At 51.9% G+C, this 19,923-nt stretch overlaps 1 protein-coding gene across 1 annotated transcript in view; it reads right to left on the bottom strand.

Annotated features, from left to right (window-relative positions):
- RASGRF1 (Ras protein specific guanine nucleotide releasing factor 1) overlaps window positions 1-19,923 on the bottom strand; it is an 89,755-nt gene that overhangs the window by 30,055 nt on the left and 39,777 nt on the right. Inside the window, exons 6-15 of the mRNA XM_065412236.1 lie at window positions 18,901-18,980; window positions 17,832-18,025; window positions 16,491-16,600; window positions 13,145-13,263; window positions 11,472-11,632; window positions 9,817-9,880; window positions 6,883-7,019; window positions 5,186-5,268; window positions 3,197-3,445; window positions 1,858-2,228 (exon numbers count right to left, since the gene is read on the bottom strand). Coding sequence (XP_065268308.1) covers window positions 1,858-2,228; window positions 3,197-3,445; window positions 5,186-5,268; window positions 6,883-7,019; window positions 9,817-9,880; window positions 11,472-11,632; window positions 13,145-13,263; window positions 16,491-16,600; window positions 17,832-18,025; window positions 18,901-18,980 — 1,568 coding nt within the window. The remainder of the gene's footprint in view (window positions 1-1,857; window positions 2,229-3,196; window positions 3,446-5,185; window positions 5,269-6,882; window positions 7,020-9,816; window positions 9,881-11,471; window positions 11,633-13,144; window positions 13,264-16,490; window positions 16,601-17,831; window positions 18,026-18,900; window positions 18,981-19,923) is intronic.

Genomic DNA, 19,923 nt, shown 5'->3' on the forward strand with positions numbered 1-19,923 from the left:
CTCTCTTAGTCGTCTCTTCTCCAGACTAAACAAACTCCATTGTTTCAATTGTCCCTCAGAGGTCATGTGTTCTAGACATTTCATCGTTTGTGTTGCTCTTCTCTGGACTCTCTCCAGGATGTCCCCATCTTTCCTGCAATGGGTGTAGCTCCACAGAAGTCAGAGGAGTGAAGCTGACTTACACCAACTGGGGATCAGGCTCTTTGTCTTTGATAACTTCCAGCGAGATGCTGGCAACATCAAACCAGGAATTTTCGCTGACCTGCGACGCCAGTAACACTGTGTTCTCAAGACAAGCTGGGATGGTTCGGGGACATGTCTGCACCGCGGCTCGTGACCTGCTTCTCCCAGCAGCAGTTGGACATGGGCCTCATCGAGTTCAACGTACTGCGACTTGCTGACCCTGCACTCCTTAGGCCACGCTCCCAGGGCCCTCGTTAGGCCAAACTCTGCCCTCCCTTGCACCACGCGACTGGGCTGGCGCAAAGGGGATGGGGCCTGGATTTGGCGAAGGCAGATTCTGAGTGATCTGCAGGACTGGCTCCCTGCTGGCGCCGCTTTGACACAAAGGAAGAGATTTTTTAAAGCTGCCCTTTGCTCTTGCACCCCCAAACTGCAGGTTCAAATAACTGCGACTTTGGGTATGTCTACACTACAGGATTAATCCGAATTTATATAATTCGAATTTAGGAAACCGATTTTATAAATTCGAATGTATTCGGCCACACTAGGCACCATTAATTCGGTGGTGTGCGTCCAAGCTACCATAGTAGCATCGATTTCCAGAGCGTTGCATTGTGGGTAGCCAATAACATCTAATTGCCAATAACATCGAATTGCGGCCACACTAACCTTAATTCGGATTAACAATACCGATTTTGACGCTACTCCTCTCGTCGAGGAGGAGTACAGAAATCGAATTAAAGGGCTCTTTAATTCGAATTAAATGGCTTCGTTGTGTGGACGGGTCAAGCGTTAATTCGAATTAAAGCAGCTAAATCCGAATTAAAGTCGTAGTGTAGACCAGGCCTGTGTCAATCAGATGGAGAGAGACGGTGCCAGGCCTGCTAAGTTAATATGCTCTTCCCAGTACTTGACCCGGCGGGCTCTGGTCAGAGCTGTACGTGACAGGAGACCTGGCTAACGCCAGGTGGGTGTTTAATCCCAAATCCCTGGCACTGAGCAGTTTGAGGGGCTGGGCAGTTTGCTAGGCTCAGAGTGTCCCTCCCCACGGATTGTGCTGTGAGCCAGGGTTACAGTTATACTTGGCCGGGTTTGGCCTCCCCTTCCTTTCTCCTGCTGCGTCTTTCTGACATTTATAGGCCTGTGTTTAGGTGTCAGCTGGGGCAGCTGGGGGCCTGCCCAGCCAGAGGCCAGCACAGTCCACTTTCCATTTGTGGTAAGACAGTCGTGGTCCCACCCGGCTCAGGCTCTCTTCCTTCAGCACCTTATCTAGCCATGTTGTGATCCAATGGGGGTCTCCATGCGCCCTGGCCTCTCCATGTCGCCTGACTCACACTCCTCAGCTGTTCCCTGAGTGCCAGCGCTGCTGCTGGCCTGACCTCACTTCTCCACAGCCCAAGTGCCAATGGGTTTGCTCCCAAATCCCTCTCCAGGCACCGACAGACGTTTTCTTCCCCACGTTATGTTGGCTGGATTGCCGCACAGTCCCTGCAGGCTGGGGTATGTTTCATGGCCGCTTGCATGTGAATTATACATTCCTGCTAAAGCCTACAAATGCAACACACTCTTTTCTTGAGACACAAAACTGGGCCCGTTTCTACTGCCTCCCTCTGCTCAGATCCCCACTGTTTGCCTGAGAACCTCTCACCAGCCTGTGAACCAACAGTGACTTACTTGGCTTGCTCGGAGGAGTCTCCTCTTGTTTTTCGGATGCAGTTTCACCTTCATCAGGTATTTTATTGGGGTAGTTACTGGACACGTAAAGTTTGTTTATATCAAGAGTGGTCTTACTAAAGGGTGACATGGAAGAGTACATGCTTGCATAGCCATTGGAGGAGCAACTCAATGCAGCTAGGTCCAGAGCCTTCCCTCCCGTGATGATGGGGATGTTTAAGGACAACTTCCGTCTTCTGCTCGGCGAGGACGACTTGGTGATGGACAGCGGGGGAGGGGATGAGAATTTCCGATTTGCTCTCGGAGATTTGGGCGGCTCGCCGTAAAGCAGTTTGGTGTTCTGGCTGCTTGCAAACAAGAGCTCCAGTGACCTGGGTTAAAACAAAAGCGATTCCTATTCATGCTGCTTTAAAGCTAGGGTGACCATAGGTCTCGTTTTGGCCGAGACAGTCCCATTTTTTAAGCCCTGTCCCGGGCGTCCTGACTTTTTTGGCAAAACTGGGCATTTGTCCCTTTTGCTCTTGCCAACTGATGATTAGTTGACAAGAGCGAACTGGACAAATGCCCAGTTTTGCCAAAAAAGCAGGGTGTGACCCTTAGAGGGGTGCGACCCCTAGCAGGGTGCATAGGAACATGTGGAGGGGAGGGGACAAGCGGCAACGCCAGCCCTGCGCGGGAGGGAGGGCTTGGGAGAGCGGCTCGGGCTGATGGCAGGGGATCTTGGGCCCGCCCCGCATGCAGGGGATAGAGGGCCTTGGGCTGGTCCCAAGAGGGCAGGGGGTAGAGGGGGACCTCGGGCCAGCCCCAAGCAGGCGGGCGGCAGGGGGGGCTCGGGCATCCCACTATTCAGCCCAAATCTTCCCCTTCCTAATTCTGCCCTCTTATTCCTCGTGCCAGCTTTTTACTGTTCTGAAAGACTCTGCTTTCGCCTTGATTTTTGTAGACTTATATTCCCAAGTCATTGCTTAGCCAAAGCTAAAAGTATCTAAGTCTTGTAAGATGGGGGGGAAAGGGGGGAAAGCTGGGCCATTACAGTTTGAGCAGTAGTAACGGTAGTGTTAAAATTCTCAAGGAACTTTAAAGAACAACACTCCAGCCAAATGAAATTTATGGGGGGGGGGGGGGGGGGGAAGTCATCTGAGCATTTTACAGACCGGGAACGGAGATACAAGTGAATGTATGTCTTGCCCAACATAACCCAGCAAGGGACTGAGGGAGCCAGGGACAGAACCCAGGAGTCCTGACTTCAGAGTCCCTTCCTCTAGCCCTCAGAGCCCAGGCCACTTCCCCCAGGGGTCAGGGCTCCGGTTCATGCACAGAGGAGGCGGAGCAGCCTCACCTTGCAGGAATTGCACTGATGGGTTTCTTGTAGATAGTGATGAGTTTGTCCAGAACGACCACCGCCGTGGTGAACACCCGGTACGAATGCAGAAACGTGTTGAGAAAGTCGATGCTGAGGAACCGCAGGTCCGTCAGCCTCTCCAAGAGGCGCTCCACGCTTGCATAGCGGATCTGAAGGACCTTGCAGGAATTCATCGTTTTACTGAACCGAATGTCGACGTCGTCACAGTACAAGCTGGCATCAGACCTGCGGGGATACAGAATCTCTCGGTTCCAGCCTGGAGTGACACCAGTGCGCTGTGTAGGCAGATACACTTCACCTGGAAATACCTACATGGGGCGCAGAGGGAGACAGTACTGGCTCCCCACGGTTAACTGAACACTGGTGTCTCTTAATTAACGTTCTGATCTGGGAGCTTCCCAAGGGGAATGTGACAATCGCCATCCCAGTGTGCATGGAAACACTCTGGGATATGCAAGAGCAGCAGATTTGCTGTAAACGAGTTAAACCTTGAAGTTCTGCAGTGTCTGCGGTGTGGGAAAGCAGCTGGGCAGGGCGGGTGGGGAGGGGGTTGTCAGAATTTAGGGACGCGCACACGGTTACTGTGGCTTCTGCACAACCAGGTGCCTCAAAGAGGGTGCAGGATGGCCATGCGTCAGCTGGAGCCTGATTCAGCAAGAATTTTCCTGGGGAGTCCCACGCAACAGACGCAGGTGCACAGGCTGCACCGCCCTGGGAAAGGCACAGAGGACCCCCCGTGCCATGCCATGCTGGCTGGGTATGGGGGAGAAAGCAGAGCCCTAGCCCTGCCCTCCCCGAGATTGCAGTAAGATCTGTGGAGTTACTGCAGGGATGAACTGGGCTCATCCCAATCTGTCACAGGGAGCAAAGGGTCAGCCAAGCGGCTCAATACTGCTTTGTGGTCAGGGGTGACTAGAATGAAATGGGGTCGAGGGTGGAAACTTCCTGGCACCAGGGGTATTGGAACAATGTGTACAGTGGGGGGGCTGAGAGCCTATGACCCAAACTGTAAATCCTGTGTATGATGGAAACCACTTCAAGCCAAGGGATGTGGCCGCAGCGACCCCAGCACCTCTGCCTGGCATTGATAAGAGCTAGAGGAAAGTGACTGTGGACCAGGAGGAACATGATGGGTGTCTACTGGAAGATGTCCTGTCATAGAACCATATCTGCTTGGCCTGGTTGCTATTGTCCTGCAAGGCAGGGGACTCTGGTTCCTTCCCCACCTTCATCCCTCCCATACCCATTTTATCTGTATTTTAGAAAACATTACATCAGTAATAATTCTTGCCAAATCACTGACAACGAAACCATACAATCCTAATGCCCAGAATGGAATTATGCCAATGTAAAGTCCTCAAAGCAGCATGGGAGGAGACCAGGAGAAATCCACACTCCTTGTGGCTGCCTTTGTATTTCCTTGTAGCCCTTTCTTTTTAATCATTTGTTTTTCCCTTTCTTCATTCCTCTGCATTTGTCCTCTTGAAACTCTCCCCTTCCCACACATCTCCTTCCACCTCCCTTCACACAGCCCTGAGCAAATGTCCTCTCCCCGAACACTACCGACAAACCCCTGCTAAAGTGCTGTAATCATTGCTACGGCTCAACACAGCACACGACAGCTCCTAGACACAAAGAAAAACCTCCGGGGCCCCAAACAAACATCACAGGCCTTTGTTGTAGAATGTCTTCTCAGACTTGCCCATCACTAATTGTTACAATATTTCTATGGTGATCATTGATTACTGGTGTGTGACAAGTAGGATTACATACGAGGGGTTTAGTCTTGCACTGATTACGCTCCCACCGGCATCCGAATGGAGCGATTTGAATGCTATTCACATATGGAGTCCAAAGGGAGTTCTGCTGGTCCAGGGGCAGAGTTAAACCCAGGTGCCTCTGTAGTCAAGCTACATTTGCACAGGCACTCAAAGTTCCACATCTCACAAAGAACAAAGCACTTACTTGATCATCTGGGGAACTGTGACTTTTGAGTTCTCCTCAAATGCATTCATCATGAGGCCATTGCATCGAATATTGTCTACACACTGAAACACAGAAGGGTCAGGGGAACGGAGAACACAAGTTACACTGGAAAGAGAATGTGTTTCGAGGCTCGATATAGGATTTGCTCAGTTGCTGAAATCACAGCATAAGAGGACGTGATGTTGAACTAATCCAAACTGGATACATCTTCACTCATTGTATCTGCGAAGGGCCCTTTGAGATGAAATTGATGCTGGAAATGCTGCTTTCCTCAGATACGAATGGTCATAAATACGGGGTGACCAAAGGGTGAAGCGTTCACGGCGGTCACTCTTTATGCCAGTTGCTAGCGGAGAGGTTACAGGGACCTACACAAACTAGCTGTTCTTCTAATGCAGGATTTGGCATATTTAGAATGAAACTACCAGAGGTGGCCTGGGCAAAACCACAGACAGGGACCTCCAGAAATGGTCTCTCTCCACCTCTGTTCTCCCAGATAGACTCTTCCAGCCCAAGTCTCCTCCCAGAGGACTCTGCCTGATAGCCCTGGTAGACAGACGCTCCCACACCGTAGTCCCCCCCTCCTCTGCCTGTTACATACTATATGCCGTGTTGTTGTAGCTGTGTCGGTCCCAGGATATTAGCAACACAAGGTGCGTGAGATAATCTCTTATTGGACCAACTTCTGTTGGTGAGAGAAACCAGCTTTCAAGCTGCCCTACTTGTCTCTCTCATCAACAGAAGTTGGCCCAATAAAAGATATTCCCTCGCCCACCTAGTTTCGGTTATATACTACGGCATTCAGCCTCTCTCACCATGTGGCCTACATCCTGAGTATCTAAGGTTCCTGCCTATATCTATCCTGGGAAGCTATGATAAGAGTTAAACATACTACATTGCTTCCTCGCTGAAGAAAAAAGGACATTGCACAGCAAAAAGGTGGCTAAAAACGAGATGTTATAAAAATCTGCCATTGAAATCATTTATTTTTCTCTTCCTCCCATCTGGAAGAGCAGTCCCTACATTTCACGTAACCAGACGGGCCCGACTCTCCACTTCTTTGCACCCTGCGGCATCATGTACACTCTGCAAAGTGAGTGCAAAGTGGGTGCAAACTGCTGCCACTGGTGGGAGTGAGTGGGAAAGTCAGAACTGGCAGCCTTTTATGCTCCTTTGGCACAAATGTAAATGATCCGCTAGCTGCAAGGGAATGGAGGGTTGGGCCAATATTCTTTTTCCAAGTGGAATGGGCCCCGATTTTAGCATAGATTTACTCCCACCTTTGATGTGTGAGTGTGAACTACAGAGCGACCAGAAAGCCCTGAATTAAACAATATAAAATAAGAAATAAGAATTATTCATACTTCACACAGCACTTTCTCCTAATGCTCTAGTTACTTTAATGACTTCAACCTCACAACACCCTTGTGAGTTAAGTATTGTCTCTATTTTTATAGATAGGAAAAGTGATGCATAGAAAGGTTAATGCAAATGTTCTCCAACTCAGGTGCCTAAAGTCAGGCCCTATGCCCATATGTGGGCTTCCAAATAAAGGGCCTGATTTCAGAGGCAGTAAGCAATCTGCAACAGCCATGGAAACCCAGCGTGATTTTGAAATTGGCCCACCTAGTTAGGTGCCCAAATATGGATTGGCTTTTTGCTTGATTTCTTCTTACCTGACTGATGTCACTGGTCCATGCAGCCTTTTCTTGCCTGGATGATGCCACCAAGATAACAGTAAAGGATGAAGAATCTTTTGGTTCCACTACAATTTTGAAATCAAGATGATCTATGTCTTGTCCTGATGCTTTTGCTTTGTAACAGACAAGATAAACAAGCAGAGTAAGGTTTGAGGAGTTTTTTCTAGGACATTTTCCAACAGGATTGTAAACAACATTTGCACTTTGTGATTTTGTTTGGCCACGGAATTCAGAGTTAACCCTGTAGAGGATACAAATTCAGAACCGAAGCTTCCACGTTGGCCATGAATCACCAACTCATACTGCTTTCCTCTTGCTGCTCCTTCTCGCAGATGCAAGGAGCATCATTACTGGGGGGAGCGCCAACGGCCTGTGGATTTGTGCTTTCATGCAGAGAGAGCAAACCTATATTTTCAGTCTGAATAGTTTTTTTTTGGTTGACCAAAGTGAAGCCCTGTTCTCGACTTGATGGCATCTGGCTCTTTCAATGCAATAACTTTTGAATGCTGCATCCGATCAATTCCAAAACTTCTGGGAATGTTTTAGGCATCAATGGCCCAAACGCTATTGATTTTGTTCAAAATGAGAAAGCCAGAAAGGAGAAATGGGGGACACATACAGCCCCATGCATCCGGTTAGCAGAGCCATCATCTTCAGCCAGGCCTGTAATTATCCATAGACCAAAGAACTGGGTTACCCTCTGTTTCTCCTCCCAATAGAGTTAAACACGCTGAGTGACTTAACAAAATAACAGTGTGTGGAAGGGGGGGCATGCAGAGCCCCTAGCATAAGCCAGGGGGGTGGGCTGAGAGAGGGGAGGGGGTGGGAGCGTGACCCACAGGGATCTTGTGGGGGATGGAGGGATGGAAAGAGCCCCTGAGGTGTATAATGGTATGGCCTTCAGAGGCAATAAAGCGGGGGACGCCCCAGTTTATATTAAGGAAAAGCAACAAAGGAAGAAATAATATAACCAACGTCTCCGTGAAGGAGCAAAGCGGGGATCACGTCTGTGACGTGCTGTCTCCCCAAAGGGCAGCTGGCTGTGTAAAGGCATAATACAATCAGCAGCGTTACCCAGCTTCTTTATAGGCCATAAGTGCTGCATCTGGTGGAGCGCCCACTGAGAGGCGCTCTTCAGGGCAAGGGACAGAGGGAAACGGGGCAAGAAAAACCCAACTCGCTGCTGCGAGCGGCTGAGCCCCCTCAGCCCGTGAGCCGGGGGGGGGGGGGGCGGGGGAGGGCCCAGAGAGCCTGGCCACAGCACTCGGCAGGCTTAGGCTTACGTGCCACACCAGAGGGCGAGGACAAGATTACAGGCTGCAGACTGGGCCAAGGCAGGACGCGGTTACAGACTGCGCCCAAGGGCCCGCCCGCAGACGAGGGCCCATCCTGCCCGTGCTCAGGTGCAATCTGTCCCCACAAAAGCTGTCTCCACAGTGTGGGTGCTGAGACCCAAACCTGGTAATCCATTGGCTGCTTCGACGTTTGGGGGCCCAATTACCGATGCCTGGGGGCCGACTGTCAGAGGGGCTGGGCACCCAGAACTCTAAACAGAATTAATGGCATCCAGGTGCTCAGTGTCCCAGGCCACTCGTGTAGATACCTAAACTCAGCTACCAGGTGCCCGACGCTAGGCACCGCAGGGTGGAATCCAGCTCCCGTGTCACAGCCCAAACCGAGAGGCTAGTTTTGAGACCGCGGCTGCAAACGTTTGGCTCCCCGGGTCACTCCTCCAATCCGACAGCCAGGTGTGCATCTGTCTCGGGCGGGCGGAGCTGGGCCACACAGCTCTGATTTTTATGAGGAAGATTTTAAAGAGGACGGAAAATAGCAACCTGGGTTTTCCATGACAAAGCTTGTAATTAGACAGGGCTTGCTGCACACCTACAGCAGCCTGGTTTTCTTAGACCATTCACACTGCAGCGCGTGACGAGGTTGGCCACCTTTGGAAGGTTATATTTAGGGTTTTTAAAGGGACAGTCCCATTTTTGGGGACTTTTTCTTATATAGGCGTCTATTACCCCCCACCCCCGTCCCGTTTTTTCACAGTTGCTATCTGGTCACCCTAGTTATATTTGCAGAGATGTGCATCTGTTTTGTTCATGGCAGATAATGTATTTGATTCATGTCACCTTGTTTTCTGCTTATGGAATGTCTGCCACTGGATCACAACTGCCTTGAATTTGTTATTTGAATTGGCTCAACCAACTTGTTTGCACTTTTGGTTTTACCCTCTATGGATTGATTGCAAACAGCTCCCTGCAAGTCGCCATTAACTGCCATGAAAACTCCAGCAGTGCTGGCTGGTTGCAATGGGTCACAGAGTACGACTTCTGTGTCCTGGTTCAATGAGAATTACTCCTGTAATCAAGACTGTGGCCTCAGAAGTCATCTGGGCTTGGAATCTCCCAGCTGCAGGTGGCAGGTCAGGGGGAAGCAGCAGCTAAGCAGGGTTGGGCCATTTAACCCTTTTCTCTGTCTGCGGGGTGTAGGTTTTGCCTTGGGAGCAAAATGAGTTGATTGAGTTACTGGCTGGGCCCAGAATTTAGATTTCATTTTCTTGCATCACATACACACAACCTAACTGCACATGCCCTTAATCCTCATTGCAAGCAGATGGTCAGTCCTTATGGGTCTTTTCTAACACTTCTGGGTCCTGGCTCTGAGAAGGGTTTCGCAGACTTTGCCCCCTTGTTGGGTCAGGCAGCGTCCAAGCCCACATCAAACACGCCACTTCTAGGGCCAATACTCTTGTTTCCAACATGTCTCCTTCCATTAGCAGGCGCATGAGGAGAGCTCCAAGGAACGCACCCGGGGCTAGCATGTGCCCGAAGGGAATTCCTTTTTAAATTCGCACCATGGACAGGGATTTGGGGGGGGGGGGTTTGCCCAGCTCCAGCTGATACCTACTTTCTTCATCAGTGCTCTCCTGCTCCTCCATCAAGGTGCAGTCGATGAGAGAGATCACGCCGTTCTGAAAGAGAGGAACAGCCCCAGAGGGAAGAAATGTGAACTCGCACAGGCACACCTCAATCAATCTCTGCAGAAGCCCCTCGGAGGCGCAGCCAGGGGGAGATCTGTCGATCTTCTTCACTTTCGCAATTGAAGTCATTTAAGCCCCAGTTCCTGCGAACAGGAACCCAACAGGAGGACTCCGGGGCATAAAGTTAAGCATGTGCTCAAGTGCTTGCAGGATCAGGGCCTTATTTATTACAATTTGAAAGCAGATTCTATTGCCAATGAATTCAGTGTTTTGACTGGTAGAAAATAAGTAATTACATGCTTGGAAATTGCAATTTTCCCTGTACTGCTGATCAAACTAATTTGTTTATAAATGATTTAATAAGCAAAGTAAATTAAGTTTCCCCAAAGTCTGTTGTGATAATCAGCAACTCTTTGCCATGGACTGTAATCTTTCAAACTGGTAATTTAATGTCAGTAAAGAGCCATTTTTCTAAGATTCTCACTCAATTAACTGCAAAACATCCACAGACAAATGTGAGAGTCTTGGGAATGGATTGGAAAAGCCTGTAAGTGTTATGTACAAATTTAGGCCTAATTAAAGTTTCCCACTGAATAGATTGTCAGTATTCTCGCAGCAAATCACAAATAACTTCTCTTGCTGAGAACTTGTAATATTTATCTTAGCATGTGACACAGAGCTCATTCCGTAAGTGACAGGATGTCCTAATCACATGCAATACACTGAACTGCCCTGTTTGATGCATCTAGCCATCTGCAAAGCTACAATTATGTGAGGGAAATTGGCACCTTAAGAAACCTCCGTTTTTAGGAGCTGCAAAGGTGACGGTAATAAGACAGACTATAACCCGCATTCCAGACCGCCTGAGTTTGAAAGGACATTGGAAAGGCTTAGTCTGGCAGGCCTGACTTCCTGGAGTCCCCCCATTCAGCAGACACAGAAGTTCAGCTCCTCAAAGGTATTCAGGTCCCTAATTCCCACTGGGAGTCTAGAGTGCAGCAGTTCTCAGAGAGCGTTCCATGGACTATCCACGTCCCACACCGCTGCAGAATGACGCACTCTGAGAACAAGGCTCTGGGGGGCTGGAAGGCTCCTCCTGGCAGATTTCTCTCTTACAACACCGCCCGGAGAGCTGTCGCCCTGGAGCATGGCTGACTTTGAAGTCCCACAGTAGATAAGCCATGGAACTGCTCCTGCTGCAGTGACGCTCATTTTAAGGCCTGGTGGGGTTAAAGCTTTCTAGGAAAAAGTATCAGGTGCACCCGCCATTTTCCACTGTCTGCTTCTGCACTCACAGCTGCTCACTTAAAGGTGGATTTTGCGCACACAGTCAGTTATTCATTCAAAAGGAGGAGCAGGGAAATAGGGTCTGGCTGGAGGCCAGTTGCAAATTCCACCCATGATCTTCAGCTGAATGCCGGCGTTGCTGAACCAACACTGCCCATCAGCGGGGGCGGACGGGTCACACTGAGCTCCCACAGGGAAACAACCCTTCAAAGGGGATTGCTGGGCGAGGTGACCCCCCGCATTGGGCTCGTCTCTGCACGAGTGTGAGAGAATTGCCCCTTTCTGCCATTCGCACCTTGGTTAAGTGTAATTTTCCACCTGAGCCTCTTGTGCAGATAATTAAGTGCTTGGAGAAGAGGAAGCATTGTCTCTCGCCCTCCTTCTTCAAGGACAGGGAGCCCAGCCGCCCCCTGGTGATCTTCCCTTTCTCGGACATCGGCACTTGGATGAGGGAACCTGTTGAGGACAAAACCCCACGATTGGCCCTTTGCGTATCCTCTGGGCTGCAGGGGCACAGTTCTGTTTCAGACACATGGTATGAGAGTCAGGCTGGCCGGGCAGCTGGTGAATAAAGTAGCCGGATGCCTCGGGCAGGAAGCCATGTGCTGCAACTGAGAGTGCTTCCCAAAGGTCCCGCAGGGCAGGAAGACCCAGCTGTCACGGCTGTGAACCAGGAAAGCGGATCAAACGAAGGCTTCCGTTAGCAGCCCTGGCACACAAAGAGACTCCCCCACGCCGACTTTCCCACCCCCAAGGTCCCATGGTGGGGCTGCCGGGGAGCACGGCTGGTGGAGGAGCCATGCAGGGGGGCTTTGCACACCCGCTGTGCTGCAGGACGGTCTGTGCGCCAGCCCTGCACACCACGGAGGAGCTGAGGAGGCAGGGAGAAGAGGTGGGTCCAGTGCCCCAGCACGCTGTGCAAGGGACGTGGAGAGCAGCAACCCGTGAGCTGGAAGAGCAGCCCAGTGTGGGGACCCCCAGACCCTTGCAGCGGCATGGGGGGGATTTCACCCCACCGCACACACTGGCCACACAGGTCATTCATGCCTCTGCTGCAGGCAAAGTGAATTTCACCCAGACACGCCACAGTGCGCGTGGTGCCGTACGGAGACTCGTGCAGAGACTCTCCCTCCATCGCAGGCACCGAGCCCCTCCAGCCAAGCGTGCTCGACCGCCTCCTGTCACTGGACCTCCGGGCCGTGACGTGGCGGGAAGGGGGCCCTCGGCGGCCTGCTGGAGCTCCTCTTCTCTACATCTAAGGGCAGGGACCGAATACATTGGCTTGTCCCTCGCTAAGAGGAAGTTTCTGTGGGAGCCCCGTGGAGAACAGCAGCAGCTCACCGTAGCGGACCCAAACCTAGGCTGCAATTAGTCCTCAGGGGAAAAGGCACAAAGGGAGGGATCCATCCACCACGAGCTCTCTGGGGAATGGCCCTGGTACAAAGCCACGTCCTTCACGGGATGCAACACTTACTAGGAGGCCAGGGCCAGCCCTCCATGCTTGGCCCAGCCCTGGGGGGCAGCGTTTGTAAGCTGTGCTGGCATACAAGCTACCAAATGGCTGGTCTGACCATGGGGGATTGCCAGAGAGCAGCAGCACCCTGGCCATGCCCCTTTCTCCAGGCCATGCCCACTCCACGGGGCTGGGGGCTACACTGACTCTCCACCCCTAGGCATTCCCCTGGGTGCTGGTCACCAGAAAGTCAGGATCCAGCCCAATATCTGGCACTAGAAAACCATTTCATGCTATAACGCAGGTGCCCGCTCAGTGGTGCAGGGCAATCCAGGAACGGAGACCGTCCGCACACAAGTAGGTTTATAGCAGGAACGAATGGTCCCTATTTCTAATGTTACAGCTCTCCGCGCTGGATAATGGCACTGGTCCCAGTATTGGAGCCAGGCAGCTCACCAGCACAATGCATCGCATGGACAGAGGAGGAGGGAACTATACAGGTGTAAACATTATACCTTGTCTGACAAAAGTCTGGCTGGTGTCCAGGAGAATTTCACACCCTTCAATAATCATCCTTTCTATTGCCAGATTTTTTCGAATATTTTCTGTCTCGCTCACTTCGTCATGCATTATCCTAAAGAGGAGAAGAGACAATTGGAGACAGTGAACTCTGCCGGAGAACTGTTGGTGAAGACGGCAATGTGGCTGTTACACTTGGTAGTAGCTGCATTAAGCATAGTTGATATAAAGGAAGGCAAAGAGAACCCAGCACTGCCCCCTATATACAGCCATATACCCTGGGAGCTAGGAGACAACACACATCCATCTGGAGTTGCTACATTTCTAAATATAAAAATGTTGGCGGATTTTTGAATTTCCATTCTTGCTGGGAACTCCCCCGTCTGGCTGGATGACCTCTCCCCAGGCAGGCCATGTGTCTGGTTTTAAGCCAGAGGGTCCTTTTTTCCCTATGGTTCATCCCCTGTCCAGTACAGACAAAACTAGACGTAGTTTTGCCCAATATCAGACAGATGACATCATTTTCAAGAGCGCGCGGCTCCGCCCCCACCAGCGTGACCTCACACACTGTTCGTGCACGAGGTCATGCAGGCACGGGGCGAGAGGTGCTCTTCAAAATGGTGTCCTCTGTGTGGCATGACCTCACATGTCCCATGCGTGAAGTCATGCTGGCAGGGGCGGGGTCACGCTGGCAGGCCCTTCCGGGAAGCACCGGAACATCCGGTGCTCTGGGAATGCGGCAGTGGCCACCGTTTCGCCCTCCGACAAACCACGTCTCGCTTTCCTGCTCCTTGCGGGACTGAGTGGAGGGGTGGCAATGCTTTGTGTGGGTGAACTCAGCGCCAGTGTAAGGGATTCATCGCCCCGGCTGCGGTGTGCTGCGATAGGACTTAACGGAGAGACTAGAGCAGAATGCTTCACGTCTCAGCCTCTGGAAGGAAAGTACCAGATACGGGGAATTCAGGGGTCCCTATTGTCAAAGAAATCAGTCCAGAGGCCCCTGGGACAACGGTAGGAGCAAGGTCCCCTTCGCTGCCCCAGGCACTCACAGTGGGGTTTCCCTGGGCTTGTCCATGAACAGCGTCACACTGCGTCTCCACTAGACCCGGCTGGAAAAAAGGGGAGAAATTCATGTGGTTTGGGGGAATGTTTCCTCCTGGTTTTCCCCCACAATTTGAAATTTCATTGAAATTTAACGTTTTGAAAAATGTAGCCCAGCTCCGATCTGCACCTCGTTAGCTGTGCCCAGAGCACGGCGGTGTTGTGAGACGTGACAAAGGAGGGAAGGGCAAGCCCTGACATCATCACACCATGAACAGGACGAGGCTAGAAACCCCCCAGCCCCAAGAACACTTCTTGGGGTTCCCCCACAATCCGAAAGCCTCTTTTAGACCCTGACCCATGGGCGGCACTGCCAGGAATACTGGGACGTTCTCCTAAGAAGCCGATTGACTGATGCTCCGCCATGCCGCCTCGTTACCGACCGACTCGTTATGGATTACAAATGCTAAAACCCACTGACTCAAAACCACTCCCGTTTGGCAGCCCTTGTTGGCTGGAGCTGGCCTATTCCAGACGTGCTCTGCAGACAGGCAAGCGCAGTGCTCGGTACGAACTCTTCCAACAGCCAGGCAACGAATCAGAAGAAGCCTGTGGCGCCGGTCTCGGGGCTGCCGGACATGCCACGCCAGCGAGCTCCTCACCCATCTGACTCAGAGTCAAGGTCCTGATCCGGCCAAGCAATTACGTGTGTGCTTAACTTTAAGCATACGAGCAGCCCCGCTGAAGTCAGTGAGGAGAAGCACCTGCTTACAGGTAAGTATGTGCTTAAGTGCTTTGCTGGATCAGGGCCTAAAATACCTCAACATACTCAACCTGTGATACCTAACTGCAAGAGCTAGTGACAGAGCACAGACTGCAGATAAATATATAGGCCCTAATCCTGCGATTGGCTCTGGGTCCTACCTGGACCCCAGAGCCCACTAGGTTCCACACAGGCTTGTTGGTCTGCGCTCGTGGGCCCAGCTGCAGGGTCAGGGCCAGAGACAGGCTTTCTGCATTTTGCATACGAGTCCTGCAGTTCTGGGTTCTGCCCACAGCATGGCCTACATCAGCTGATTCTACAGCTAGAGGAGGAAGAAATGGTGCAGGCTGAACTGTGCCAGCAACACGTGACAACACTCAGATCAGGTCGGTGCACTGTCGCAAGGAACTGGCTAACAACATTTGCATTTTTCAAAAGGAACCCGAAAACACTTGAAATGTGAGTGTTTCCACATTGCACTTGGAAAGAAGAGAAAAAGCCCCTCTGTGCAGGCGTGCACCTGAAAGCAGACTCATTTTCGAGCCACTAAGGATGCTGCCGGGCTGGCATCCCATGTGACTGGCTCCAGGCACAGCCCGCACAGAGCCCTGTGATTTGCATGAAAAATTCTGGGTCCCAGGGGATTTAATGGCTCTGGTTCCTACCCCTTCCATGCAGCAACGATTCCGCGAGCTCGAACTCCTCAGTCTTGTCTGCAGGAGAGTGTTGGGAAAGGGATTTCAGCACCGGTTCCCCCCAGATCAGTACTGGAAAGGGTGTGAATGCTAGCGACGTCTGGAGACACTTTCTGAAGTGCTGCTGGAACGGATTTACCTGCCCTCGCCCTGTTCTCAGTACTGATTCAGGGGAAATCGACACCGACACCAGCTTCAGCAGCAGCTTGTTGTCCTGGTCCGGACAGAGCTACCGTGTTTTAGGTGGACTCTCTCCTTTTCTGGGAGGGGAGGCAGGTGGGACCTAATTCATTGATTTGGACATCACAGAGCTCAGAACGACGGGATGTGACGTGAGTGCTCGGTTCCATTTGGGAGGTTTGTAGTTTCACAACCTCGGCACCCGCAGGCGAAGGAGCGTTCAGTGTTTCTCAGCATTGGTACCACGAGCATGATGCTGTTCAAAGGAAAGGTCTGAACCTAAAATAACCCAGGCCATCTTGGACCCGTCCTTTCCCTGCACCTGGTGCACCACAGATACTCCTCCCCATTGTTCCCCCTGGCAGACGTTACCACAGAGCCACCAAGCAATGCCGACACACTCAGCAAGTTCATGGATGGCCTCATGGAGCAAGAAGCCAGAACGATATTCACGCATTTGGCAGGGAAATGACTACGTAAGGATTCAACTTCCCCTTAGTTTCTCCGACATTTCACCTCAAAAGGAACACACCTTCCCCTCTCCCAGCATGCACCCTGCGTCTCCACCACGCCTGCTCTTCGGAGACAAGAACCGCTGCCGCGGCACAGAGCTTTTAGAGCCTTCCTTGGAAGGAGAAGGAATCAACGCGTGACGGTTCTGACCTGGAAAGCTCTTCTAGCTTGGACTTGGCGTAGTCCAGGCTGTTCCTCTCCACGTGCTCATGGGGCGTGTGCGCCAGCAGCTCGTGTAACGTCAGAATGTACCTGGGAATCTGAGTCAGAAGGCAAACCGGAAATCGGGGTCAGCGGAAGGAAACAATCGCGGGAGCAAATTAGCATTAACACTGACGTGAGGACGACTGGTTTGTACAAAGTGAACTGAGCTGGGTCCTCAACCTCTACAAACTTCTTTGTGCTGCTCCATAAAGCCACGAGCGCCCACCCATCCAGTCCTGCACCGAGCCCCGCTCCGGAAAGCGACCCCTTTCCCATGCACAGGCTCAGGTCCTGCCCCGGCACAGCTTCTGGGGTCCTTCACCAAGCCCAGCTTGACCAGACTTCAGGTTCATATCCTGTAATTCAGGTACCAGCATTTAACTGGTTAACTGGGCCTCACCCTGGTCTTTCTGGAACTCACAAGTTTCAGCTGGAGGCTTCGTTTCAAAAATAATCCTTGTGCCCCACCTTCAGCCGTGGTGGGCAGGGGGCTCGCAGGATGGTGGTTCTAAAGCCGTGTTATTCCCCGTGTCTGGGCAAGCGAGAATGGCTCTCGCGTTCACGTGTACTCCGCTTGCCAAGGTCTCTGACACGCTTAGGGACGCTGAGACTTACAGGGACTTTGTTTCCCATCACTGAGTATGGCAGTAACGTGAGGAGCTCCAGGCTTGCCCCGGCCGGGGAGTGCTGGCTGGCTCTGCTGCCTCTGCCCCCGGGGGTCTCTGGGGGGGTCAGCCGGAGGCCGTGGGCGAATGGAGAGGGACCCAGCGATGGGAGTAACTCAGAGTCCAACAGACTAGTTACCTGGTGGCCGAGGGTTTCAAGCCGTTTGTGGCTTTCCCGACTGAGGGAGTCGGGCTCTCACACTGCCAGGTCTCCAGTGCCCTTGTAAGGAGGGGCAGAGGCTGAGGCACTCCCCTGAGCTCAGGCTAGAGCGACCCCAGAATGGTCTGTGGTGCTGGGGGAGGGGGGAGGCTAGGAAACCAACCTAGGGGCCATCCCTGCCCCCACTCAGGGTGTGAGTGGCCATCGGCAGGGAGGGAGCCCGTTGGGCTGTGACCAGGCTAGGAGTGGCTGAGCCTACGTTTGGCCAGTCACTTCATGGCCCGGAATATTCCAAGCGAACTCCTCTTCTAAACAGCCAGCCAGCCAGGCCCCCTCCTTCTCCACTGCCCTGAGAGATTATTTATAAGCACAGCCCAGGAGGCTCAACAGATCTGGGGAGCAGGAGGTTTCCTCGCTGCATTTTATGGCCCGCTAGCACCGGCCACGTGAGCCATGTGTCACCTGGAACATGGGGTACGTCAGGAAGGTCTCCAGCGTCCTCTCCTCGCAGTCCGGCTTGGCCTCGTAGTGCTTCAGCAGCTTGTCGAAGTCACGGTTCTGCTTGCAATGGGCCAGGATCTGCAGGCTGTACTGATGGTTTCTCACAAACTCCTGGTAGATGTTCAGCATGGGCAGCAGGATGTCAAACAAGTCAGCTGTAAGCAAGCAGGCAACGAGCAGGTTACTGCGCCGCACGAGAGCCTCGCACTCAGAACGGGCTCTGGCCGCTCCAGCATCGGTGCCGGGCCGACAGGTTCGCTCACCTATGCCTGGCCTGAATGAAGATGGTAGCAACTGCTTTGTGTCTGTGTCTGACATTTACGGGCGTGACATGTCACGCGTAGGTTCTGTGTCTGTATTTTGGGTTTGAAAAAATGGGCATTTGCACAACAAGGAAATCCAAGTCCCAGTTTGACTGGCCTCCCTTGAGCTCTCTGGTTTAGGGACACGCACCTTTAAAGGTGCATCAGGCAGTACGCGGGAGTGCTGGGACTTGTATCACTCCAGGAGGAAAAGCCTGGCCTGCCGCGTGTTTCCTATGGCATTGCAGGGTGAAGCATGTTACCCTGCACTGGCTGAGTGCCCACAAAAACCACAGGAAGAGAGCTTCACAGCAGAGTCAAGACTGGGCTCCCTGTCTGAGAACTACTGCGCAGAGCTGGGGATGGAACAGGCAACAAAGGAGGTGCTGGATTGGCAAATCTCTGAGCTTTAACTGGGGGATCCATCCGGACTGTGTGTGAACCTTCGGCATCACGATAAACTCTTCTGTGAATCAAGAAAAGTCCCATGAGGTCAGCCAGTCAGGTCACTGGAGTACAAAACCTGAGCTGCATGGCAGACTAGAATTGGTTTGGGGTATTTTCCCCATGAATGAAAAAAATGGATGCCTTACCACAACAATTAGCAACAATTCACTGCAGTGATGTAGATCAGAGAGAACCACTGTAACGTTTATTAGAAGGAAGGACAGGCAAGACTTTAATGAGAGTGAAGAATAACATGCAATAAAGAAACAGCAGCTACTCACCAAGCACTAGCGTCGGCCAGCTAGATATTCTTGCTTTCAGGCCTTGATAAAAGATCTGGTGCAAAAACATGATGGTTTCACTGAAAGATAAACCAAAAGGTAGAGAGACGGATGAGAACCAATTAACTAATAATTTAAGAATCCTGGCACTTCTAATGGGGGGAGGCCAGAGAAGCACCGTGAAATGAGGAGGAGACTGGCTGGACTGGCTGATGAGGAGAGACTGAAAGAGTGCCAGATGGAGAGAAACTCCTCAGCATGGGACGAGGGGAAGGATTAGTGGGAACAGTGGGGTGAGAAGAAGAAAGGGAGAGGGTGAGCCGAAGAGCAGGTCACGTTTCCCAGTAGTGAGATGTAGGATCCCGTGAACAGTCTCCTAAGTCCTGTAATGAAGGATCATCCCAGGGCAGATTTAAAACGAGCAGCCAGCACCACACCCAGGGACGTGTACAACAAGGGAACTGTGCACTAGCAAGAGGCCTCCTCCGTTTCAATCTGGAGACGGATTCCCTGGTGGAGGGCAGCCGCCCAAAGCCACGCCCTAGCAAGATACCAAACGTGCACCACACGTGCACCTCGACTGGGGCCATTCCTGAGTCCGGCTGGCTGCTGGTCCCCTCCAGAGAGGGCTGGGAATGATATGCAGAGCGGCAGGGGCTTGTCGAGTTTCTCTAACACCCTCTTTGAGCCTCTGTCTGCTGCTCCTAGCCTCTGCTCTGTCACTGCCTTGTCTCTCTTCTTCATTTAATGATCAAGTGAGCAGAAGGCTGCACGGTGGCCCAGGTGGGCCTTGACCTTGCACCTGCTTCGTAGATTTCCCCAGTTTCCATTCCACTCTCTATCAAAGCACCCCAAAATAATTTTGCATCAATTAGTTACGATTTCCCTCCTGTGATTCAGAGCTGACTGACCTTGATTAACTCATCAGTCTACGTGCTTCACCATTACAGCCTGTGACGTTATTGATATAATCTGAAACCACATAGAACATGGTCGCAACCAAAGTCCTGTAGTGGCACCAAA

Source organism: Emys orbicularis, chromosome 10, assembly GCF_028017835.1.
Source record: "Emys orbicularis isolate rEmyOrb1 chromosome 10, rEmyOrb1.hap1, whole genome shotgun sequence".
NCBI classification, from domain to species: Eukaryota; Metazoa; Chordata; order Testudines; family Emydidae; genus Emys; species Emys orbicularis.